A 26,613-nucleotide genomic window follows, 5' to 3' on the forward strand; every position below is an offset into this window, starting at 1 on the left:
CTTTCTGGAGGGGGAGTCCCAACGCCAACATCTCTGTTGTCTGGGCGTCTTACAGCCCCAACAGAAATGCCACCTTCATATGTACTTCCAGAAACGGGCTCACTAACGCCTCTAAGGTTGTGAGGGAGATATGCCAAGGTACAGTCATTTCTAGGGCCAGGATTTATTTCTGTAACACATGACCTGACCAGGAAAAACTGGTGTATTCATGAACCTTGAGCGGGAGTTATTAGGCCAGCCAGTTATGCAGTGAGACAGGGAGGAATTATTGTAGATGCTGGTCAAGCTTGCAGTTGAATTTGTGAACAAAGTGAGGCCTTTTTTGTGTTCTTACCTTGTTACCATACTAATTTTTTCTCTCCCTATGTCCTCAGATGAACAGCCAAAGCCTGACGTGGTGGTGGAGAGGGAGAACCGCGTCCCCGGGATCGTAATGTTGCTCTTAGGATTTCTGTTCAGATGTCTTTTAACATATATTTTTAGAGGTGAGTGGGAATTAAATTACAATACATTTTAATTTCTATCAAATTTCACAGTGCCCTGTGTGTAAATAGATGCTCCCTTTACCTCTACAGGATCGTTGGGTCCCCCACGGGATGGTTGAGCTAACATAGGCTAATGCGATTAGCATGAGGTTGTAAGTAACAAGAACATTTCCCAGGACATAGACATATCTGATATTGGCAGAAAGCTTACATTCTTGTTAATCTATCTGCACTGTCCAATTTACAGTAGCTATTACAGTGAAATAATACCATTCTATCTGTTTGAGGAGAGTGCATAGTTATGAACTTGAAAAGGCACATTTTGCAATGTTGATGCAACATTTTGAACAGAAATGCAATGGTTCAGTGGCTCAGTCTAAAACTTTGCACATACACTCCTGCCACCTAGTGGCCAAAATCAAAATGTGCCTGGGCTGGAATAATACATTATGGCCTTTCTCTTGCATTTCAAAGTTCTTGGTACAAAAAAATAAGAAAAAAAACACATGTTGCATATTCTTAGCTGAAATGAAGACGCGTTGCAACTTCTCTTTTGTGTGCTAGGTGGAAAATAGAAGATATCACTGACTGCCTTGTTTTATGTCTCTCATATAGTCCCTCACATGCTTATCATCCAGGTTCAACAAGTCACTTTTCTTTAGAATCTACTTTCCACTGGGTACAGACACCAATCAGCTCAACTTCTGGATTTGATTTACAGATCTAGAGTTGCCAAATAATGTGAATTCAATGTCAAATCTACCCCCAAAAATCTGCATGTCCTTGGATTTAGGTTAAAAGTTAGCTGAAAAAAAGATGAAATGCCTTACATTGCTGAGTTGTTTGCAAATCCAATCACTTTTCCATGTTGATTCAATCTCCTCACACAGACTGTTTTGGAAACAATGTTGATTCAACCAGTGTTTGACCAGTGGGTATGTACATCACATGTCTGTACCAAGGTGTGTTGATATTTTTGGGTGTTTTTACAGGGGTCAAAGCATCAACAAGTTGTGTCCTACACTTTCGGGAGTTGAAAAACCCCCAGCCTACCTATAGAGAGGAGCTGAACATCGTAGCTGTCAAACCAAAACTCCTGCCTACCTATAGAGAGGAACAGAACATCGTAGCCTGATGAAGAGCATCTTCCCTGACTGACATTTCTCCCTGGTTGTACCATCTATGCTCCCCCACTCAAGCTACTGCCTACCCATACTGCCTCAATGCCTTATCATCTGAAGCTGTTGAAGCCAATCGCCCAAGAATCTGCCAGATCCCTTTGTTTTGTAAGTCACTAGGAGGTTCTTAAATGAAAGCACTATTTAAAATAAATCTATTATTATTATGTCTTAAAGAGGATAATACACCCGGAATAAAAACACAGCATTAATTCTGTTCTAATTCCTGTTTTTCTATCACTAGAAGGTAGCCTTTCTCAAATACTGCACTTTTTTTACTTTGAATCATATGATCTATGCGTTATGATTGCTACAAATAGTTATATTTATTAGGATGTTCTCTCCTTTTTCTCAATATGTAAAGATGGTATTATTGTATTAAGGTCTATTCATTGTCTGATTCCACACAACAACAAAAGATAGCTTGTGAGCATATGCTGAATTGATGTGAATGTGGCCTATGTAATTTCTACAAAGCATGTCTGTGGAATGTAAAACGTTTTACTGTACAATAGACACATCTAAACTACAATACATAGAAATACAAATAACTTGTTTTCAACTCTTGTAGAGTCCAAAAGACTCTACAAGAGTCAAGATAAAAGACTTGAATTGCCATTAGTCGTTATTACACAAATATAAACAGTTAATGCAACAATAGAATGCAATAGAACCTAACAAAAAGTTATGTAACTCTGAATATCTTGAAAATAACAAGTTGTACCACACAATGATCATGAACAGACAAGGATTGGAGTTCTGAACAAGTAAGAAAATAAAAACAGAAATGTGCTGGTAGTGATGAAATGAAACATTAACATCTATGTACAGAAGGTACACATGTAGGATTCAGAGGATGCAGAGGGTTCTATATCTATAGAAGCCCAGCTTATGACCACATCCTATTCAGCTCACAGTACTTCCTGGTAGGAAGAACAGGGGGTTTCTGGCTGGCGTCCAAATGTGATCTTGTCATACAGAGTCTGCAACTAAATGTGACAGGCAACCAAGAACAAACTGTTTCAGCATTATGAAATATAGACAATTTCCAAGTAGACTACATAGTCTCCCTTTCATGCAGAGACTTTAATTTTATTTATGTTCAAAGATATCAGGTATGACCATTCATATCTCACTCTCACCGTGTTCAGTCTTGGGACAGCCAGATCATCTACGTTCTCATAGATGGACATTACCTGACTGTTTGATCTTGTCTGGAATAAAAACAGAAAAAGGTACTTAAACCAATAAACAAAATGGATGAACATTGCACAAAAACATAAAAGTACTGCCTATTTGAGCCAAAAAAATACACAGCAATCAGCAATTACAGTACAAAGTATAGTGTAATACAGTACACATACAGTTGAAGTCGGAAGTTTACATACACCTTAGCCAAATACATTTAAACTCAGTTTTTCACAATTCTTGACATTTAATCCTAGTAAAAATGCCTTGTCTTAGGTCAGTTAGGATCACCAGTTTATTTTAAGAAAGTGAAATGTCAGAATAATAGTAGAGAGAATGATTTATTTCAGCTTTTATTTCTTTCATCAAGTTCCCAAATACACTCAATTAGTATTTGGTAGCATTGCCTTTAAATTGTTTAACTTGGGTCAAATATTTCGGGTAGCCTTCCACAAGCTTCCCACAATAAGTTGGGTGAATTTTGGCTCATTCCTCCAGACAGAGCTGGTGTAACTGAGTCAGGTTTTTAAGCCTCCTTGTTCGCACACGCTTTTTCAGTTCTGCCCACAAATGTTCTATAGGATTGAGGTCAGGGCTTTGTGATGTCCACTCCAATACCTTGACTTTGTTGTCCTTAAGCTATTTTGCCACAACTTTGGAAGTATGCTTGGACCCATTTGCAACCAAGCTTTAACTTCCTGACTGATGTCTTGAGATGTTGTGTCAATTTATACACATCATTTTCCTCCCTCGTGATGCCATCTATTTTGTGAAGTGCACCAGTCCCTCCTGCAGCAAAGCACCCCCACAACATGATGCTGCCACCCCCGTGCTTCACGGTTGGGATGATGTTCTTCAGCTTGCAAGCCTCCCCCTTTTTCCTCCAAACATAATGATGGTCATTATGGCCAAAAGGTTCTATTTTTGTTTCATCAGACCAGAGGACATTTCTCCAAAAAGTACGATATTTGTCCCCATGTGCAGTTGCAAACCATAGTCTGGCTTTTTTATGGCGGTTTTGGAGCAGTGGCTTCTTCCTTGCTGAGCGGCCTTTCAGGTTATGTCGATATAGGACTCGTTTTACTGTGGATATAGATACTTTTTATACCTGTTTCCTCCAGAATCTTCAGAAGGTCCTTTGCTGTTGTTCTGGGATTGATGTGCACTTTTCGCACCAAAGTGCGTTCATCTCTCCTTCCTGAGCGGTATGACGGTTGCGTGGTCCCATGGTGTTTATACTTGCGTACTATTGTTTGTACAGATGAACGTGGTACCTTCAGGCATTTGGAAATTGCTCCCAAGGATGAACCAAACTTGTGGAGGTCTACATATTTTTTCTGAGGTCTTGGCTGATTTCTTTTGATTTTCCCATGATGTCAAGCAAAGAGGCACTGAATTTGAAGGTTGGCCTGGATATACATCCACAGGTACACCTCCAAGTGACTAAAATGATGTAAATTAGCCTATCAGAAGCGTCTTAAGCTATGACATCATTTTCTGGAATTTTCCAAGCTGTTTAAAGGTACAGTCAACTTGGTGTATGTAAACTTCTGACCCACTGGAATTGTGATACAGTGAATTATAAGTGAAATAATCTGTCTGTAAACAATTGTTGGAAAAATTACTTGTGTCATGCACAAAGTAGGTGTCCTAACCTACTTGCCAAAACTATAGTTTTGTTAACAAGGAATTTGTGGAGTGGTTGAAAAACGAGTTTTAATGACTCCAACCTAAGTGTATGTAAACTTCCGACTTCAACTGTACATAATAACGGCAAAGCATACTTACATCTTTCATTCTTGTGTCGTCAGTCAGAGCTGCTATGTATGACAAGAACAAAATATCAACAAATCAGATAGATAATAGACAGGTTATCCACAAACATACCCAAGAATGTGTAAATTACACACTTATGAGGTTCCACACACTTTTTCCGAAATCCATAATATCCCCAAGGCCCACATTTTGAAGAAAAAAAATCAAATTATGCTTGTGCCTGTAATGGTTTTCTTTAGAGAAGTAGAGGAGTCAGGCGCAGGACACAGGGATAAATGTAAACAAACGTGTTTACTCAAAATATCAACAAATCTTCTCATAGAAAAATACATAGTTCGGAGAAACACCTCCAACCACACAAAACAGGAAACAATCACCGACAAGACAAACAGGAAATGCAGAGGTTTAAATAATGAACATAATTAGGGAAATCAAAAACAGGTGTACACAATAAAGACAAAACCAAACGAACAGTGAAACATCGATCGGTGGCAACTAGTAAGCCGGTGACGTCGACCGCCGAACGCCGCCCGAAAAAGGAGAGGGGTCGACTTCGGCGAGAGTTGTGACAATACCACATAATCATCCTAAGAATACTTCCAGAGCCTAAAATGTAACTTTAAGTATAGATGAGGCAACATATGCTGTACATACCCGTGTTACAGCGCCCCCTGCAGTAATACACTGCCACAGCTACAATCAACACCACTGCGCCGCCTACTGGGACCACGATGTAGATCCTACACCACTTCATCCATGTATCATACTCTATAACACAAACGTGATTAGACTGGTGTTTCTTAAACCTGGTCATGGAGACCCAAAGGGATACACATTTTATTTCTTGCCCTAGACATGATTCCACTAATCAACTCATCATCATACCTTAGTGGAATCACTTGTGTAGTATTAGGGCAACAACTAAAATGTGCACCCCTTTGGGTCCCCAGGACCAGGATTAAGAAACACTGAAGTGGTTCCCAACTCCAGTCCTTTAGTACACCCAACAGCACACATTTTCTGTTGGAGCCCCGGACAAAAAAAACCCTGAATGAACTCATTGAGGGCCTGATGATTAATGACAAGTAGAATCAGGTGTGCTTGTCACCGGGGCTACAATACAAATGTGTACTGTTGGGGGTACTGGAGGACTGGAGCTGGGAACCACTGGATTAGACTATGCAATACGCTAAAGCCTACAGAGTTCCATATTACATCTACCCAATGTCATCACATGTATTACATAATACTGTATATTATATGTACCCAATGTCATCACATGTACTACATAATACTGTGTATTATTTCTATCCAATGTCATCACATATATTACATAATACTGTATATTACATCGACCCAATGTCATCACATATATTACATAATACTGTATATTATATCTACCCAATGTCATCACATATATTACATGATACTGTATATTATATCTACTCAATGTCATCACATATACTACATAATACTGTATATTATATTTCACAACATAAGCATAGAAGCACACTATATGAAAAGTGTATGGTGGATTGTTATCATATCTAGTTACCTGGGGTGGTTGTGTCATTACTACACTTTACAGTTGCCGAGGAAGATTTCTCACTGACTGGGTTGGAGCCGTTGCAGGTTACACTGATGTCTCCGTCTGCTGGTGACAGAGAGAAGTGTATCTGCTGGTCGTCCCTGTACGTCTCATTCCCTCTCTCCCAGGTGTAGGAGAGGTTGGAGCCGACTGACACGTTGCACAGCAGCCACACTGAACAGGACTGGTTGGCCAATAGCTTGATCTCCTTCTGGATCTCCACCTTGGATATAGGCTCTGAGATAGAGAGAGAGAGAGAGAGAGAGCAAGAGCGAGAGAGAGCGAAACAGAGAGAGAAAATGAGAGAGAGAGAAGGAGAGATAATTATTCTAAATGGACCATACCTTCCGGAGAAAGACAATACAAGATAAAACGATGGAATAACACAAAGCAGCCTACCATGGACTTGAAGATGTATGGTCTTGGTTGGAATCTGGTGTCCTTTGTTTGACGCGGCAGAAATTAGAAATTCCCCTGAGTCTTGCAGTGTCAGTTCTTGGATTGTTAAACTGAAGTTACTGTCGTTCATCTCTAGCCTCCCCTTAAACTGTGATCTTGGTAAGGAAACGTTCCCATCAAATTCTGCAATGACCATTTTTCTATACTTCCACTCCATTGACTTGATACATTCCCTTTCTAAGCCTGAGGGCAGCTCCACAGAGTCCCCCACTGCTTTGTTGAACAGAGAAATACCCACACCTGAAACACACAAGTACACAACATGACATTCTGACATTGATCAATGGTTACACTTTACACTACAGGGCTCTTATTACTGTGTAATTATTGTTAATGAAAGTACAGTGTAGAAAGTATTGTAATTACTCATGATAGACTGTACACAGTGTACCTACAGTGTGCCTACACAAATAATGACACAATAATTTACTGCAATGTAAAGTCTTACCCCATCAATGAATAGGTAATAATGGATTTAATTTAAATAGCACTTTCCAAGTTTATATATACTGTATGACACTTTACATCTCTGCATTTAACATATCTTTACATATTTGAGTGTGTGGGTCTACTTTACTTTATTAAAGTCCACTCCTCCCCCACATTCAGCAGAACAGGATGAGATTACAGGAAAAGAGAAGTGGGGGTGGATCTTTATCAATAAATGCTCCTCTGCTCACGTCTAAGTACAAATCATCTATGTGAAAATGCAAACACCACATGTAAGAGACTTTGGATCCTTGAAAGTGCTATAGAAATACCATGTATTACTATTATTATTATTAATGTTATTATTAATTTTACTATTATTATTTTTAATATTACTTGTTTTTATTATTATTATTACATAATCTGTTTACTGTGTAATTATGCACCAGAAATGCATCATACTGTCACACCAAGATCTGTTTCACCTGTCTTTGTGCTTGTCTCCACCCCCCTCCAGTTGTCACCCATCTTCCCCACTATCTCCAGAGTATTTATACCTGTGTTCTCTGTTTGTCTGTTGCCAGTACGTTTTGACTTGTCAGGTCTTACCAGCGTGCTTTCCTGTCTTCCTGTTTCTCAAGTTCTGTTTCCTAGTTTTCCCGGTTCTGACATTTCTGCCTACCCTGACCCCGAGCCTGCCTGCCGTCCTGTACCTGCCTGACTCTGACCTGATCCCGAACCCCTGCCTGTTGTCATGACTTTCCCTCCTGGGTGAGGATCAGAGAGATCCCCCTCCCCCACTAGAGAGGAAGGGGGGGAAGTTGGGGGAGTTGGCCAGTTTTATGACTGTTACGTGTTACGTTTTTCTTGTTCCCCATTTTCCCCTGTTAGTGTGTTTGTCTTGGGCATTACAGGTGTACCGAGTTGCGGCTAACGATGGTGGGCGTGGCTGTAGCTGATTACAGAGAGGATATCTGTTTGCCGTGTGAGAAGAGAAGGAGAGAGAGATGGGGAGAGAGAGGACACTTGTTTTTTTTTGTTTGATTATTTGTGTTAATTTCTTTGTTTCAGCCTGTCCTCCTGAGGCGCTCCACCCTACCTAGGTCCTGGAGAAGGGAAAAGGTAGATCTGCCCATGGGTGTACATTCTCACGTAGATAACCCATTGTTTTATACACTAGGTTAGCCGGGCGGGTGTCACCCTTGTATTTTTCTTGGAACCAGGTAGGACAGTGGGTTAGGGCTTAGAGTGTGTTAGGAAGGATTAGGTGTGTAGAAGAGGAGGGACCTTTTGTTTATTTTCATTACTTGGACCCCGATCCCAAACATTTCCCTTCTCTTACCTTCCCTTGTTGTGGTTGTTTTGTTTCTTATTGATTATTTATGGGTGTTTTATATTATTTATTTATTTAACTAATTCACTAAACATCCCCTGAGGGTTAAAATTGAGTTCTGGTTGTGGTCTGATTTATTTATCGCTCATTGCACCCCACATTTCTTCCCCTTTCATCTGTATTACCTGGTGTGTTTAGGCCCAGGCATTTACGTCTCCTCCTCAGACGAGCTACACCCGAGGGGAGAACGTAATAATGACTGTCACAAATACCTTACAGGAACTCTCTCTCACTACGCAGAAATGGAAGTAAAAAATCCCTTTATTGCAACAGAGAGAAATGTTGCAGTACTGTAACATCAAAAGGTTGGACATTGAAACGATATTTCTAACGTAAATAATGTGGGAAATAGTTGGTGGTACTTAAAATAACATCAAATTGATCAGAATTACAGTGTAGACATCATTAATGTTGTAAATGACTATTGTAGCTGTGTCTGCATCTGGGTCAATATCCTGAGTCGTGATAGATTTTACTGCACGGTCAGAACTAGAAGCACAAGCATTTCGCTACACTCACATTAACATCTGCTAAACATGTGTATGTGACCAATAAAATTTGATTTGATTTGAAACCGCAGATTTTTTACGGAATATCTACATAGGTATACAGAGGCCAATTATCAGCAACCATCACGCCTGTGTTCCAATGGCACATTGTGTTAGCTAATTCAAGTTTATCATTTAAAAGGCTAATTGATCATTAGAAAACCCTTTTGCAATTATGTCAGAAAAGCTGAAAATGGTTGTTTGGATTAAAGAAGCAATAAGACTGGCTTTCTTTAGACTAGTTGTGTATTTGAAGCATCAGCATTTGTGAGTTCGATTACAGGCTCAAAATGGCCAGAAACAAATAACTTTCTTCTGACACCCAACAGTCTATTTTTGTCTGAGAAATGTAGGCTATTCCATGCGAGGAAATTGCCAAGAAACTGAAGATCTCGTACAGCGCTGTATACTACTCCCTTCACAGAACAGCGCAAACTGGCTCAAACCAGAATAGAAAGAGGAGTGGGAGGCCCCGGTGCACAACTGAGCAATAGGACTGGTGTTCTGCGGGTACTATTTAATAAAGCTGCCAAGTTGAGGACTTGTGAGGCGTCTGTTTCTCAAACTAGACACTCAAATGTACTTGTCCTCTGCTCAGTTGTGCACTGGGGCTTCCCACTTCTCTTTCTAATCTGCTTAGTGCCAGTTTGTGCTGTTCTGTGAAGGGAGTAGTGCACAGCGTAGTGCACACGAGATCTTCAGTGATGGTTGCTGATAATGGTACTTTGTACGCCTATGTAGATATTTCATTAAACATCTGCTGTTTCCAGCTACAATAGTCATTTACAACATTAAATCAAATCATCAAATTTATTTTTATATAGCCCTTCGTACATCAGCTGATATCTCAAAGTGCTGTACAGAAACCCAGCCTAAAACCCCAAACAGCAAGCAAAGCATGTGAAAGAAGCACGGTGGCTAGGAAAAACTCCCTAGGAAAAACTCCCTAGAAAGGCCAAAAACCTAGGAAGAAACCTAGAGAGGAACCAGGCTATGAGGGGTGGCCAGTCCTCTTCTGGCTGTGCAGGGTGGATATTATAACAGAACATGGTCAAGATGTTAAAATGTTCATAAATGACCAGCATGGTCAAATAATAATAATCATAGTAGTTGTCGAGGGTGCAACAAGCACGTCCGGTGAACAGGTCAGGGTTCCATAGCCGCAGGCAGAACAGTTGAAGCTGGAGCAGCAGCACGGCCAGGTGGACTGGGGACAGCAAGGAGTCATCATACCAGGTAGTCCTGAGGCATGGTCCTAGGGCTCAGGTCCTCCGAGAGAAAGACAGAAAGAGAGAAAGAGAGAATTAGAGAGAGCATATTTAAATTCACACAGGACACCGGATAAGACAAGAGAAATACTCCAGATGTAACAGACTGACCCTAGCCCCCCGACACATAAACTACTGCAGCATAAATACTGGAGGCTGAGACAGGAGGGATCAGAAGACACTGTGGCCCCATCCGATGATACCCCCGGACAGGGCCAAACAGGCAGGATATAACCCCACCCACTTTGCCAAAGCACAGCCCCCACACCACTAGAGGGATTCTCCAACCACCAACTTACCGTCCTAAGACAAGGCCGAGTATAGCCCACAACGATCTCCGCCATGGCACAACCCAAGGGGGGGCGCCAACCCAGACAGGAAGACCACGTCAGTGACTCAACCCACTCAAGTGACGCACCCCTCCCATGGACGGCATGGAAGAACACCAGTAAGCCAGTGACTCAGCCCCTGTAAAAGGGTTAGAGGCAGAGAATCCCAGTGGAAAGAGGGGAACCGGCAAGGCAGAGACAGCAAGGGCGGTTCGTTGCTCCAGCCTTTCCGTTCACCTTCACACTCCTGGGCCAGACTATACTTAACCTCTATGGGCTAGGTGGGACGCTTGCGTCCCACCTACGTAACAGCCACTGGCAGCCTGTGGCGCGATTTTCAAAACCTTAAAAATCCTATTACTTCAATTTCTCAAACATATGACTATTTTACAGCTATTTAAAGACAAGACTCTCGTTAATCTAACCACACTGTCCGATTTCAAAAAGGCTTTACAACGAAAGCAAAACATTAGATTATGTCAGCAGAGTACCAAGCCAGAAATAATCAGACACCCATTTTTCAAGCCAGCATATAATGTCACCAAAACCCAGAAGACAGCTAAATGCAGCACTCACCTTTGATGATCTTCATCAGATGACAACCCTAGGACATTATGTTATACAATACATGCATGTTTTGTTCAATCAAGTTCATATTAATATCAAAAACCAGCTTTTTACATTAGCATGTGACGTTCAGAACTAGCATACTTCCCCGCAAACTTCCGGGGAATTCGCTAACATTTTACTAAATTACTCACGATAAACGTTCACAAAAAGCATAACAATTATTTTAAGAATTATAGATACAGACCTCCTCTATGCACTCGATATGTCCGATTTTAAAATAGCTTTTTGGTGAAAGCACATTTTGCAATATTCTAAGTACATAGCCCAGGCATCACGGGCTCGCTATTTAGACACCCGGCAAGTTTAGCACTCACCATAATCATATTTACTATTATAAAAGTTTGATTACCTTTTGTTGTCTTCGTCAGAATGCACACCCAGGACTGCTACTTCAATAACAAATGTTGGTTTGGTCCAAAATAATCCATCGTTATATCCAAATAGCGGCGTTTTGTTAGTGCGTTCCAGACACTATCCGAAATAGTAAAGAAGTGTCGCGCGCATGGCGCAATTCGTGACAATAAAATTCTAAATATTCCGTTACCGTACTTCGAAGCATGTCAACCGCTGTTTAAAATCAATTTTTACGCCATTTTTCTCGTAGAAAAGCGATAATATTCCGACAGGGAATCTCCTTTTCGGCAAACAGAGGAAAAAATCCCAAAGGCGGGGGCGGTCGGGTCACGCGCCTAAGCCCAGTGTCCCTTGATCGGCCACTTGAGAAAGGCGATAATGTGTTTCAGCCTGGGGCTGGAATGACGACATTCTGTTTTTTCCCGGGCTCTGAGCGCCTATGGACCCCGCAAACTTCCGGGGAATTTGCTAACATTTTACTAAATTACTCACGATAAACGTTCACAAAAAGCATAACAATTATTTTAAGAATTATAGATACAGACCTCCTCTATGCACTCGATATGTCCGATTTTAAAATAGCTTTTTGGTGAAAGCACATTTTGCAATATTCTAAGTACATAGCCCAGGCATCACGGGCTCGCTATTTAGACACCCGGCAAGTTTAGCACTCACCATAATCATATTTACTATTATAAAAGTTTGATTACCTTTTGTTGTCTTCGTCAGAATGCACACCCAGGACTGCTACTTCAATAACAAATGTTGGTTTGGTCCAAAATAATCCATCGTTATATCCGAATAGCGGCGTTTTGTTCGTGCGTTCCAGACACTATCCGAAATGGTAAAGAAGTGTCGCGCGCATGGCGCAATTCGTGACAATAAAATTCTAAATATTCCATTACCGTACTTCGAAGCATGTCAACCGCTGTTTAAAATCAATTTTTACGCCATTTTTCTCGTAGAAAAGCGATAATATTCCGACAGGGAATCTCCTTTTCGGCAAACAGAGGAAAAAATCACAAAGGCGGGGGCGGTCGGGTCACGTGCATAAGCCCAGAGTCCCTTGATCGGCCACTTGAGAAAGGCGATAATGTGTTTCAGCCTGGGGCTGGAATGACGACATTCTGTTTTTTCCCGGGCTCTGAGCGCCTATGGACGACGTGGGAAGTGTCACGTTAGAGCAGAGATCCTTAGTAAAAGATAGAGATGGAAAAGAAGTTCAAGAAATGGTCAGACAGGCCACTTCCTGTAAAGGAATCTCTCAGGTTTTGACCTGCCATTTGAGTTCTGTTATACTCACAGACACCATTCAAACAGTTTTAGAAACTTTAGGGTGTTTTCTATCCATATGTAATAAGTATATGCATATTCTAGTTACTGGGTAGGAGTGGTAACCAGATTAAATCGGGTATGTTTTTTATCCAGCCGTGTCAATACTGCCCCCTAGCCCTAATTAAGCTATTTTTATTCCTCCGCCAGTTTTGATCCTTTGTATTGGGCAGACAGACCAGTTCCCTACCTCCTCCCGCTGCCACCTGCCTCCTCCATTTTTGGGGTAATGCTGTAATCAATTTGTTGTACTCTTGGATTGAGCAGACCTTTCTGTACAATTCTGATAACTCCATGAAGGACACAACTCTACCATTCCAATTTGTAATATCATTTAAGAACAAAATACCCTTTTCAAACATCTTTCCCATAAATACAGGTATTTTATCAACCAGCACATTTGAGTTCAGCCATAATATCTGTTGTAATATTTGTTCTATTTTTTCAGGGGGATGAAATTGAAATTGTAGCCAGCTCTGCAATACTTGTTTGAAAAAGAGAGATACTTTGAAAAAAGTATAATTTTCAATTAATCAAAAATGATACATGGCAATCTGCACAAAGCCAAAAAGGCAATTTTTAAACAATGGATGAGCTTTTCTTAGTAATCTACTTGAGAACCATTTAGGGTTCAAATAAATCTTTTGAATGAGTGAAGCTTTTAGAGAGAGCTTATATATTTAATAATCTCAACCCACCCAATTCATATTCATTATATATTTAGGCACGTTTTATTTTGTCTGGTTTAGCATCCCAGATAAAGCAAAATATTTTTTGCTCATATGATTTCAAAAATGAATCATCAGGAGTATGCAGCGCCATAAGTAAGTGAGTAAAATGAAATATGACTAAGGAGTTAATCGGGGCAATTTTTCCATAAATAGACAGGTATTTACCTCTCCATGGTTGCAAGATCTTGTCTATTTTCACAAGTTTTCTATTGAAAGTCATTGTGGAGAGCTTATTTAGATATTTTGTGATATGAATACCGACTATGTCTACTTCACCATCAGCCCATTTTATAGGTAAACTGCAGGGTAATGCAAATGTTGTATTTTTTAAGGATCCAATATGTAATATTGTACACTTATCAAAATTAGGTTTTAGTCCAGAGTTCAGAAAGGTTATCTAGATTTTCAAGTGAGATATTACAGGGATCTAGCTTGCGGTCTTAATATAAAACTTGAGTCATCGGCATACATGGACACCTTTGTTTTTAAGCCTTGGATTTCTAATCCTCTAATGTTGTTATTGGATCTGATTTTAATAGCTAGCATTTCGATGACCATAAAAAATAGATATGGTGACAGCGGACACCCTTGTTAAACTCCTTTTGACAATTCAAAACTCTCTGAGAAGTAGCCGTTATTTACTATTTTACACCTGGGGTTGCTATACATTATTTTTACCCATTTTATAAGAGAATTACCGAAATTGAAAAAATCCAGGCATTTATAAATAAAATCCAGTCTTACTTTATCAAATGCCTTTTCAAAGTCCGCTATAAATAACATTCCTGGCTTCTTATATGTTTCATGTGCCACGTCCTGACCAGTAAAAGGGTTCATTTGGCATTGTAGTATGGTCAGGGCATGGCAGGGAGTGTTGTTTCTGTGTGTTTTGGGGTTTGTTTGTTTCCAGGGGATATGTTCTAGTTTTCTTTTTCTATGTTCATTTTCTATGTGTGGCCGAGTATGGATTCCAATCAGAGGCAGGTGTCTTTTGTTGTCTCTGATTGGAAGCCATACTTAGGCAGCCTTTTTTTCCTTTGGGTTTGAAGGGTGGTTATTTTCTGTATAGCCTGGATGCCTTATGGAACTGTTTTTCATCGTTTGTTTATATTGTTTAAGTGTTTTCATCGAATAAATTCAGTAGGAGCACTTTACTCGCTGCGCCTTGGTCTGTCCATCACGACGCATATGACATCATGGTGTTCTATTATTTCTAGTAGTTGTCGTATATTATCTCCAATGTATTGTCCATGTAAAAAACCTTTCTGATCAGGATGAACAATACTTTGTAAAACCCTTTTAATCATGAGTGCTATGCATTTTGCTAGTATTTTTTACATCATAACATTGAAGTGTAAGGGGCCTCCAGTTTTTTAGATAGACTGGGTCTTTATATTTGCAATCTGGGTCTTGTTATAACAATAGAGAATCAGACCTTCCTGCTGAGTACCTGACATACTAGCATTTCTATAGGAGTATTAGGAGTATAGGTGTCATGTCCTGACCAATATTTAGGTATTATTTGTATAATATTTTGGTCAGGACGTGGCAGAGGTATATTTGTTTTGTATTTTTGGGGTTTTGTGTGTGGTGTAGTGGGGTGTTAGTTGTTGGTATAGGTTCTAGGTTTGTTTTTCTATGTATAGTTAATTGGGGTTGGACTCCCAATTGAAGGCAGGTGTGTTGAGTTGCCTTTGATTGGGAGTCCTATATAATAGGGTGTGTTTGTCTTTGTGTTTTGTGGGTAGTTGTATTTTGCACTGCGTTATTTATGCCTGTAAAACTGTCACTAGTCTTATTTCGTTTTATTGTTTTTCCTCCGTGTTCACATTCGTTTAATAAATTAAGATGATGAGCACTAACTCCTCTGCGTATTGGTCCACATTCTCCGACGATGATTTCGCTATATTGTCTAGCGACGAAGAAATCTGTAACAGAACTACCCACCACAACAGGACCAAGCAGCGGAGTAAAGAGTGGGACGCGGAATACATGGATTATTCTGAAAAGTGGACTTGGGAAGAGATACTGGCCGGATTGGGCCCGTGGAAGAAGGCTGGGGTGGAACAGGAATGCTACATTGGGACACGTCTGGCTAGGAAGCCGGAGAGGCACCCCCAAGAAATCTTTTGGGGGGGGCACACGGGTAGTTTGGCTGGGCGTAGGAAGAGCCATAAGCCAGCTACCCGTGAGTGCAGGAAGGGGCGAAGAAGGTGGAGAGTGCCATGTTTCGCCGAGGTGCGCACTATCTCGCCCATACGCACGCACAGCCCAGTCCGCCCAGTACCAGCACCCCGCTTGTGCAGGGCTACTAGTTCCATCCAGCCAGGACGGGTTGTGCAGGCGGTGCGATCACGGCCACCTGTGCACCTCCATGGATCAGTCGTTCCGGTTCCTGCCTCTCAGAGTATCCCGGGAGTGAGTACTCCCAGTCTAGCACGACCAGTACCAGCAACCCGGACCAAGCTTCCAAATAGTCAGCCTAGTCCTGTTCAGCCTGTTCCCGCTCCCCGCACTATCCCTAAGGTGCGTATGCCCAGACTGGCACATCCAGTACCAGCCCCACGCATCAGGCATCTAGTGCGTCAGCCCAGCCTCGCCAGTCTGGTGCCACCCTAGCCGCTCGCCAGTCAGGAGTCGCCAGAGCTGCCCGCCAGTCAGGGGTCGCCAGAGCTGCCCGCCAGTCAGGAGTCGCCAGAGCCGCCCGCCAGTCAGGAGTCGCCAGAGCCGCCCGCCAGTCAGGAGTCGCCAGAGCCGCCCGCCAGTCATGGAGTCGCCAGAGCCGCCCGCCAGTCAGGAGTCGCCAGAGCCGCCCGCCAGTCAGGAGTCGCCAGAGCCGCCCGCCAGTCAGGAGTCGCCAGAGCCGCCCGCCAGTCAGGAGTCGCCAGAGCCGCCCGCCAGTCAGGAGTCGCCAGAGCCGCCCGCTAGTCAGGAGCTGCCAGAGTGGCCCGTCTGCCCGGATCAGCCAGAGTGGCCCATCTGTCCGGATCAGCCAGAGTGGCCCGTCTGTCCGGATCAGCCAGAGTGGCCCGTCTGCCCGGATCGGCCAGAGTGGCCCGTCTGCCCGGATCGGCCAGAGTGGCCCGTCTGCCCGGATCAGCCAGAGTGGCCCGTCTGCCCGGATCAGCCAGAGTGGCCCGTCTGCCCGGATCAGCCAGAGTGGCCCGTCTGCCCGGATCAGCCAGAGTGGCCCGTCTGCTCGGAGGGGTCTGTTTGTGACCCAGAACCGAAGGGGTCTACCTGCGACCCGGAACCAAGGGGGTCGGCCTGCGACCCGGGACTGAGGGAATCTGCTTGTGACCCAGAACCGGGTGAGTCTGGCTACGATCCCAAATTTGAATTAAGTAACTGTGACTGTAATGAGTCTGCCTACAGACCGGGACCGAAGGAGTCGGCCTACGACCTGGAACCGAAGGAGTCTGCCTACTGTCCAAAGCCAAGCAAGTCTGTCTACGGTCTGGAGGGCAGTAGGCCAGAACCGGAGCCACCTCCAATATAGGTGGGTTGGGGAGGGGGGGTGTAGCACAGTGCCGTCGTTGACGGCAGCCACCCTCCCTTCCCTCCCTTTAGTTTAGGGGGTTTATTTTGTATTGGGTTTTCTTTATGTTGGTGCATTCGGTGTATGCACCTTTAGGGGGGGTAATGTCACGTCCTGACCAATATTTAGGTATTATTTGTATTATATTTTGGTCAGGACGTGGCAGAGGTATATTTGTTTTGTATTTTGGGGTTTTGTGTGTGGTGTAGTCGGGTGTTAGTTGTTGGTATAGGTTCTAGGTTTGTTTTTCTATGTATAGTTAATTGGGCTTGGACTCCCAATTGAAGGCAGGTGTGTTGATTTGCATTTGATTGGGAGTCCTATATAATAGGGTGTGTTTGTCTTTGTGTTTTGTGGGTAGTTGTATTTTGCACTGCGTTATTTATGCCTGTAAAAATGTCACTAGTCTTATTTCGTTTTATTGTTTTTCCTCCGTGTTCACATTCGTTTAATAAATTAAGATGATGAGCACTAACTCCTCTGCGTATTGGTCAACATTCTCCGACGATGATTTCGCTATATCGTCTAGCGACGAAGAAATCTGTGACAATAGGAGTATATAGGAAGAATTTTGTGCATTTTTCTCCATATTCCATCCAGTTTGCTGTCAGGTCCTGACCAGAGTAAGTTGTAATTTTCTATGGTAGAGTAGGTCAGGGCGTGACAGGGGGTGTTTTTGGTTTTTGTTCTATGTTTTCTATTTCTATGTTCAATTCTAGTTTTCTATTTCTATGTTGTTGTTTTTTTTGCATGACCTCCAATTAGAGGCAGCTGGTTGTCGTTGTCTCTAATTGGAAGCCATATTTAGTTGATGTTTGCTGCACTTGTGTTTTGTGGGTGATTATCGTTTGAGTAGTGTGTTTACCTCTCTGCGTCACGGTTTGTTGTTTTGTAATTTAAGTTTATTTTGTGTTTTTCGTTCGGTTTCACTATTTTAATAAATTATGTGGAACTACGAAAACGCTGCATCTTGGTCCGCTCCTTCGAACAGCCGTGACATTTGCTTTATGTTTGTAATATATTACATAAGATCGTTCTTGAATAAGTTCCTCAAGTTCTTTCTGTATTTCCTCTAACTTATTTTGTATCTCTGTAGTTTCGTTTTTATTGCTATCTACCTGTACTATTAGTTCATGGATTACCCTTGTTAGTCTTGTCTCCTTAGCCAGAAACTGCTTTTTATTATTGATGAATATTGAATTGAATGACCCCTGCAGGTACATTTGAAGGTATCCCAAACAATAAGGGGATTTACTGAAGCTATATTATACTGGAAAAATTCAGTTATAAATGATTTTGTCTTAGTTAAAAAATAAGTCTTAATTCATTCCTATTGAGATTTGTGTGTCTGGGGTATTTGTTATTTGTTGTAGTGTGGTGGTTAAGTTCTTTACTATCAAATGAGAGAGAGACAAACTTATCACACAAGTCAGAGTTATACTTAAACTAAATCTTTAATAAGAGCTTTGCAATAGCAATGACTTGTCAATGATTCACCATTTCTAATGATCCGTTGAGAGTGGCGAGACAAAAGTACAAAGGTCTTTTATAGCCAAGATACACCCCTTTCAACCTACATGACGAACAACAGATACATAGAATGGGTCACAAGGTTAAGATCTGTATGAAAGATACCTATAAAACATAGCAGACAGTATCTGCTGTGTCAACAGTTTTCATTGTATAGACCAGTGTCTGGCCCTCCCTGCTACAGTCTAGAGCAGAAACATGAACTCCTTCTCTGGAATGCTCTTTAGGTTTTATCACCCAAAGACATCATAGATCTCCTTTCAGTGTTATCTCCCAGAGGCCCATCCTCAGTAGAACACACACACAATAGTTAACATAATACTCTATTCTGTCGAATAAAACAACCAATTGTTGCTTTAAAAGCATTTTATAGCAACATGACATTCCCCCATTTTGAGAGTCCTCTCAACTTAAAAGAAAATTACAAGATTTAAGAACATTCATACATTCATATGTAGAAAATATATTCCACATAAACCAAGAATCACAAAAACAATAACTCATTGCATGGGGTTCCTGCACATGACCAGCTGCCAAAGCACTGGCTCAGCCACCTTCCAAAAAACTCAGCACAGTCTCCTATTTCAACCCCCAACACATTTTCTAAGCACTCTAACAATTTGTCTGGGAAGGTTATTATACACAGTCACCTGCACGAACCCATGAAGAAAAACAAAAATGCATACAGTTTATAAGATTCAAAGCTATATCTTCCATAGACAGTGAAAAGCACATATTTAATGCATAATGCAGTGCATGCAACAATGGAGTTTAATAAAATAAGCTTTAGTTATCTATCACACTCCAATGGATCAGCATAGTATGGTGGAAATGACTAAAATTTCCATATCTTGTTGGAAAAATCCAGGTAGTGACTACATTTTATTCCATTGGTGCCTAATGAACATGACCCAAGACAAGCATCATGATCCCACTATTTATAAGGCAATGCCTATAGATCAAATAGATTAGGATCAGTTTCACTCTCCAGATCAGAGTTCACCCTCTCCATTCACCATGGCATACTTAGAATAATGTCAACATCTTTAGTACAGCACAACAATGAAAACAATCAATCCCTAATACATTAATTGCTTCACTCATATAGATATTAACATACTCAACTCAAATCAATCCTTCAGTTTTAAAAATCATTCAATTTCCAAATCAAATCATAATTAGAACCCAATTAATTATCCAACCAAAACTTAGAATGACATTACTCAGTTATTCAAATTGGTCCTACCACTCAAAGTAAAAAAACTCAATTTAACACACATCAACATTGGCAGAATGTACATTTACATTAACATTCAGTATAATTGTCACGTTCTGACCATAGAAAGATGATATTTTCTATGGTAGAGTAAGTCAGGGCGTGACAAGTTTTTTTCTGATTTCTTTTTCTATGTTGTCAGATTCTAGTGTTGTATTTCTATGTTAGTTTTGTTTGAGATGATCTCCAATTAGAGGCAGCTGGTCCTCTTTGTCTCTAATTGGAGATTATACTTAAGTAAAGTTTTTTCCACCTGGGTTTGTGGGAGATTAGTTTTGAGTTCGTGTATGTTAACTCTGCGTCACGGTTTGTTGTTTTTGGTATTCAGTTGATATATATGTACTGCATAGTTTCACAGTGTAAATAAAATGTGGAACGAAACACACGCTGCACTTTGGTCCGCTTCTCCTCTCTACGACAACCGTGACAGAATCTCCCACCAACAAAGGACCAAGCAGCGTGCTCAGGAGAAACAGGAATGGACATGTGAGGAAATTCTGGACAGGGAAGGACCCTGGAGTCAGGCTGGGAAGTATCGCCGTCCGAAAGAAGAGATTGAGACAGCGAAAGCGGAGCGGCGATATTACGAGGCACTATATAAACCACGAGGCAAGTGTGAGAGGCAGCCCCCCCAAGAAATTTGAAGGGGGGGCACACGGGGAGATCGGCAGAGTCAGGGTGGAGACCTGAGCCATCTCCCCGTGCTTACCGTGGGGAGCAAGTGAAGAAGCAAGCACCGTGTTATGCGGTGATGCGCACTGTGTCGCCAGTGCGCTTTCACAGCCCGGTGCGATCTGTGCACGCGCCCCGCATTGGTCGAGCTAGGTTGAGCATTCAGCCAGGAAGGGTGGTGCCAGCTCGGCGCTCATGGTCTCCAGTTCGCCTTCTCGGTCCAGGATATCCTGCGCCGACTCTGCGCACTGTGTTGCCTGTGTGCCTGCACAGCCCAGTTCATCCTGTGCCTGCGCCCCGCACTTGCCGGGCTAAAGTAAGCATACAGCCAGGACGGGTTGTGCCAGCTCTACGCTCGAGACCTCCAGTGCGCCTCCACGGCCCAGTATATCCTGTGGCTGCCCCACGTACCAGGCCACCAGGGCGCCTGCCTAGTCCAAGGTGTCCTGTCCCTGCTCCCCGCACTCACCCTGAGGTGCGTGTTACCATTCTGGTGCCACCTGTGCCAGCCCCATGCATCAGGCCTCCAGTGCGCATTCCCAGTCCAGAGCTTCCAGCTACAGTTCCCAGTCCAAAGCTTCCGGCGACAGTTCCCAGTCCAGAGCTTCCAGGGACAGTTCCCAGTCCAGAGCTTCCGGCGACAGTTCCCAGTCCAGAGCTTCCGGCGACAGTTCCCAGTCCATAGCTTCCGGCGGCGTTCCCAGTCCAGAGCTTCCGGCGGCGTTCCCAGTCCAGAGCTTCCGGCGACAGTTCCCAGTCCAGAGCTTCCAGGGACAGTTCCCAGTCCAGAGCTTCCGGCGACAGTTCCCAGTCCAGAGCTTCCGGCGACAGTTCCCAGTCCAGAGCTTCCGGCGACAGTTCCCAGTCCAGAGCTTCCGGCGACAGTTCCCAGTCCGGAACCTCCTGAGACGGCCCGCAGTCCGGAACCTCCTGAGACGGCCCGCAGTCCGGAACCTCCTGAGACGTCCCGCAGTCCGGAACCTCCTGAGACGTCCCGCAGTCCGGAACCTCCTGAGACGGGGGTACTGTCACGTCCTGACCATAGAAATATGTTATTTTCTATGGTAGAGTAGGTCAGGGCGAGACAAGTTTTTTTTTCTATGTTTTCTTTTTCTATGTTGTCAGTTTCTAGTTTTGTATTTCTATGTTGGTTTTGTTTGGGATGATCTCCAATTAGAGGCAGCTGGTCCTCGTTGTCTCTAATTGGAGAGCATACTTAAGTAGGGTTTTTTTCCACCTGGGTTTGTGGGAGATTAGTTTTGAGTTTGTGTATGTTAACTCTGCGCCACGGTTTGTTGTTTTTGGTATTCAGTTGATATACTTGTACTGCACAGTTTCACAGTGTAAATAAAATGTGGAAAAAAACACATGCTGCACTTTGGTCCGCTTCTCCTCTCTACGACAACCGTGACAATAATTATCCCACAATTCTACTATTAACAAGAAATCCCCAAACCGACTAAGTGAAACATCAGAGCAAGGCACTTAACCCTAATTGCTCCTGTATATAACTCTGGATTAGAGCGGCTGCTATATTACTGAAATGTCAAAACTAAAAAATGAACGAACCAACATTCAATACACAATACAATGCAGATAAAATTGCTGTAGCTGCAGATAAGATCCATCATCATTACACCATATCATTGTTTCAAAAGCTGTTACAGTAATACACAATTAACTTGTTGGGTCTAGGGGGCAGTATTTTCACGGCCGGATAAAAAACGTACCCGATTTTTACTGGTTACTACTCTTGCCCAGAAACAAGAATATGCATATTATTAGTAGATTTGGATATAAAACACTCTAAAGTTTCTAAAACTGTTTGAATGGTGTCTGTGAGTATAACAGAACTCATATGGCAGCCAAAAACCTGAGAAGATTACAAGCAGGAAGTGGCCTGTCTGACAATTTGTGTTCCTTCTGTGTTATCTCTATTGAAATTACAGTATCTTTGCTGTTATGTGACACTTTCTAAGGCTTCCATTGGCTCTCTGAAGGTGCTAGAAAGTGGATTGGGGCATCTGCTGTCTCTGGGCAAGGTACATGAACTCTGTTTGAGAGTGGTCTGTCTGGTGGCTCAGAGACAGGAGATGTGCGGTCAGGAGAGACCACCATTTTGTTTCTTTCTCTATTTGAATGAATACAAAGTTGACCGGTTGGAATATTATCGCTATTTTACGAGAAAAATCGCATAAAAATGTATTTTAAACAGCGTTTGACATGCTTCTAAATACGGTAAAGGAACATTTAGAAAAATTTTGTCACAAAATGCGCCCGCGCGTCGCCCTTTGAATATTGACCTGAACGCACAAACAAAACGGAGCTCTTTGAATATAACTATGGATTATTTGGAACCAAAACAACATTTGTTGTTGAAGTAGAAGTCCTAGAAGTGCATTCTGACAAAGAACAGCAAAGGTAATCCAATTTTTCTTATAGTAAATCTGAGTTTGGTGAGTGCCAAACTTGGTGGGTGTCAAAATAGCTAGCCCGTGATGGCGAGCTATGTACTCAGAATATTGCAAAATGTGCTTTTGCCGAAAAGCTATTTTAAAATCGGACATAGCGATTGCATAAAGGAGTGCTGTATCTATAATTCTTAAAATAATTGTTATGTTTTTTTGTCAACGTTTATCGTGAGTAATTTAGTAAATTCACCGGAAGTTTGCGGTGGGTATGCTAGTTCTGAACGTTACATGCTAATGTAAAAAGCTGGTTTTTGATATAAATATGAACTTGATTGAACAAAACATGCATGTATTGTATAACAATGTCCTAGGAGTGTCATCTGATGAAGATCATCAAAGGTTAGTGCTGCATTTAGCTGTGGTTTGGGTTTATGTGACATTATATGCTAGCTTGAAAAATGGGTGTCGATTATTTCTGGCTGGGTACTCTGCTGACATAATCTAATGTTTTGCTTTCGTTGTAAAGCCTTTTTGAAATCGGACAGTGTGGTTAGATTAACAAGAGTCTTGTCTTTAAAATGGTGTAAAATAGTCATATGTTTGAGAAATTGAAGTAATAGCATTTCTAAGGTATTTGAATAACGCGCCACGGGATTACACTGGCTGTTGAGTAGGTGGGACGATACCCTAGAGAGGATAACCTCTGACCCCCACTCCTTTCCAGGAAGTGACCCTGGCATTGGTGACCCCTCTCCCTCAGTGGGGTCAAAGTCTACAATCCCTGGGGGAGGGTCTGGGAGAGTTCCCATGGTGACCCTGGTGTGTCTGTGTTCCACTGTTGGGCCTGGCTATCACTCTGGGAGTCCGCAGTGATTATATAACCATTATACTGAACCCTGACCCTTTTACACTGCTGAACCCTTTTACACTGCTGAACCCTTTTACACTGCTGAACCCTTTTACACTGCTGAACCCTTTTACACTGCTGAACCGAGCTGGACTGGTCCGCCATAGTTGCTGGCCTGGAACTCTGCTGAAAAGAACAATTTGCAAAGAAAATATCTGTAATGATTTCGTTAGAAGTATCAGAGTCAGGCGCAGGACACAGGGATGAGTGCAAACAAAACGTGTTTACTCAAAACCATAATAAAACTTCTCCCACAGCAATAATACATCTTTGGGAGAAACACCTCCAACAACCACAAAACAGGAAACAATCACGGACAAGACAAACATGGAAGCCAGAGGGTTAAATAATGAACATAATCAGGGAATCATAAACAGGTGTGTATAATTAAGACAAAACCAAACGAGCAGGGAAACAGATCGGTGGTAACTAGTAAGCCGGTGACGTCGACCGCCGAACGACGCCCGAACAAGGAGAGGGGCCGACTTCGGCGGAAGTCGTGACAGTACCTCCCCCTTGACACGCTCCAGCAGCGCACCGACACCGGCCTCGGGGACGACCCGGAGGACGGGGAGAAGGACGATCCGGACGGAAGCGGTGAAACTCCTGGATTAACGATGGGTCCAGGATGTCCTCCGCCGGTACCCAGCTTCGCTCCTCCGGGCCGTACCCCTCCGGGCCATACCCCTCCTGCTCCACGAGGTACTGAAGGCCCCTCGCCCGATGTCTGAAGTCCATAATGGCTCGTACTGTATACGCCGGGGCCCCCTCGATGTCCAGAGGGGGCGGAGGAACCTCCCGCACCTCAGATTGCTGGAGCGGACCAGCCACCACCGGCCTGAGGAGAGACATATGGAACGAGGGGTTAATATGATAATCAGGGGGGAGTTGTAACCTATAACAAACCTCATTCAATCTCCTCAGGACTTTGAATGGCCCCACAAACCGCGGACCCAGCTTCCGGGAGGGCAGGCGAAGGGGCAGGTTTCGGGTCCAAACCGGGGCCTCACTGCGGTGGCTGTCGGCACTCGCCTTTTGCCGCCTGATGGCTCATTGTAGACGTACATGGGCAGCGTTCCATGTCTCCTCCGAGTGCCGAAACCATTCATCCACCACAGGAGCCTTGATCTGGCTCTAATGCCATGGTGCCAGGACCGGCTGATAACCTATCACACACTGAAAAGGGGTAAGATTAGTAGAAGAGTGGCGTAGGGAGTTTTGGGCCATCTCCACCCAGGGGATAAACGACGCCCACTCTCCCGGCCGGCATGGCAATAGGACCGCAGAAACCTACCCACCTCTTGGTTGACTCTTTCCACCTGCCCGTTACTTTCGGGGTGGAAACCTGAGGTAAGGCTGACCAAGACCCCCAGGTGTTCCATAAACTCCCTCCAGACTCTAGACGTAAATTGGGGACCCCGATCAGACACTATGTCCTCAGGCACCCCGTAGTGCCGGAATACATGGGTGAACAGGGCCTCCGCAGTTTGTAGAGCCGTAGGGAGACCGGGCAAAGGAAGGAGACGGCAGGACTTAGAAAACCGATCCACAACGACCAGGATCGTGGTGATACCCCGTGACGGGGGAAGATCCGTCACAATCCACCGATAGGTGTGACCACGGTCGTTGCGGACGGGAAGGGGTTGTAATTTCCCTCTGGGCAGATGTCTAGGTGCCTTGCACTGTGCGCATACCGAACAGGAGGAGATGTTAACCCTCACGTCCTTAGCTAACATGGGCCACCAGTACTTCCCCGCACTGCAGCGCACCGTCCGACCGATACCAGGATGACCAGAGGAGGGTGATGTGTGGGCCCAACAGATCAAACGATCGTGAACCTCAAACGGAACGTACACACGCCCAACAGGACACTGGGGGGAATGGGTTCTGCAGGTGACGCCCGTTTCTTGTCCGCGTCCACCTCCCATACCACCGGTGCCACCAGGCAAGAAGCTGGAATTATGGGAGTGGGCTCATTGGATCGCTCCTCTGTATCATACAGCCGGGACAGTGCGTCTGCCTTCACGTTCTGGGAACCTGGTTTGTAGGAAAGGGTGAAAACAAAGCGTGTGAAAAACATAGCCCACCTAGCCTGGCGAGGGTTCAGTCTCCTCGCTGGCCGAATGTACTCTAGATTTCTGTGGTCAGTCCAAATGAGGAAAGGGTGTCTAGCTCCCTCAATCCAATGTCTCCACGCTTTCAGAGCCCCGACAACAGCCAACAACTCCCTATCCCCCACATCATAGTTTCGCTCTGCCTGGCTGAGCTTCTTCGAAAAGAACGCACAGGGGCGGAGTTTTGGTGGCTTACCCGAGCGCTGATATAGCACAGCCCCTATTCCAGCCTCGGATGCGTCCACCTCAACTATGAACGCTAAGGAGGGATCAGGATGCGCCAGCACTGGACTTGTGGTAAACAGAGCCTTCAGGTTACCAAAAGCTCTGTCCGCCTCAGCCGACCACCGCATTCGCACCGGTCCTCCCTTCAGTAAGGAGGTAATGGGAGCCGCCATCTGGCCAAAACCTCGGATAAACCTCCGGTAGTAGTTGGCAAACCCTAAAAACCGCTGCACCTCCTTACCGTGGTTGGAG

At 43.5% G+C, this 26,613-nt stretch overlaps 1 protein-coding gene, 1 long non-coding RNA gene and 1 pseudogene across 5 annotated transcripts in view; 1 reads left to right on the top strand and 2 right to left on the bottom strand.

Annotated features, from left to right (window-relative positions):
* Window positions 1-26,613, bottom strand: part of LOC106578032 (basement membrane-specific heparan sulfate proteoglycan core protein-like) — a 138,340-nt pseudogene that overhangs the window by 70,255 nt on the left and 41,472 nt on the right. The gene's annotated exons all lie outside the window — the stretch shown is intronic.
* On the top strand, window positions 49-1,616 carry LOC145861776 (uncharacterized). Its single transcript, XR_014381425.1, has 4 exons — window positions 49-138; window positions 375-485; window positions 576-637; window positions 1,478-1,616. It is a non-coding gene; the product is annotated as an uncharacterized LOC145861776 (long non-coding RNA).
* The window catches only part of LOC106578038 (SLAM family member 9), a 55,000-nt gene continuing 30,537 nt past the window's right edge, over window positions 2,151-26,613 (bottom strand). Inside the window, exons 2-7 of one of the 3 annotated variants that reach the window (XM_082965222.1) lie at window positions 6,615-6,914; window positions 6,183-6,452; window positions 5,282-5,395; window positions 4,640-4,668; window positions 2,806-2,877; window positions 2,151-2,652 (exon numbers count right to left, since the gene is read on the bottom strand). In XM_082965222.1, the coding sequence (XP_082821348.1) occupies window positions 2,575-2,652; window positions 2,806-2,877; window positions 4,640-4,668; window positions 5,282-5,395; window positions 6,183-6,452; window positions 6,615-6,914 (863 nt within the window). In that variant the 3' untranslated portion in view covers window positions 2,151-2,574. Of the gene's footprint in view, window positions 2,653-2,805; window positions 2,878-4,639; window positions 4,672-5,281; window positions 5,396-6,182; window positions 6,453-6,614; window positions 10,314-26,613 lie in introns of all 3 variants that reach the window. The other 2 variants (XM_082965221.1, XM_082965223.1) reach the window with 2 other exon arrangements.

This window comes from Salmo salar, chromosome 18, assembly GCF_965601325.2.
Source record: "Salmo salar chromosome 18, fSalSal1, whole genome shotgun sequence".
Classification (NCBI taxonomy): Eukaryota; Metazoa; Chordata; class Actinopteri; order Salmoniformes; family Salmonidae; genus Salmo; species Salmo salar.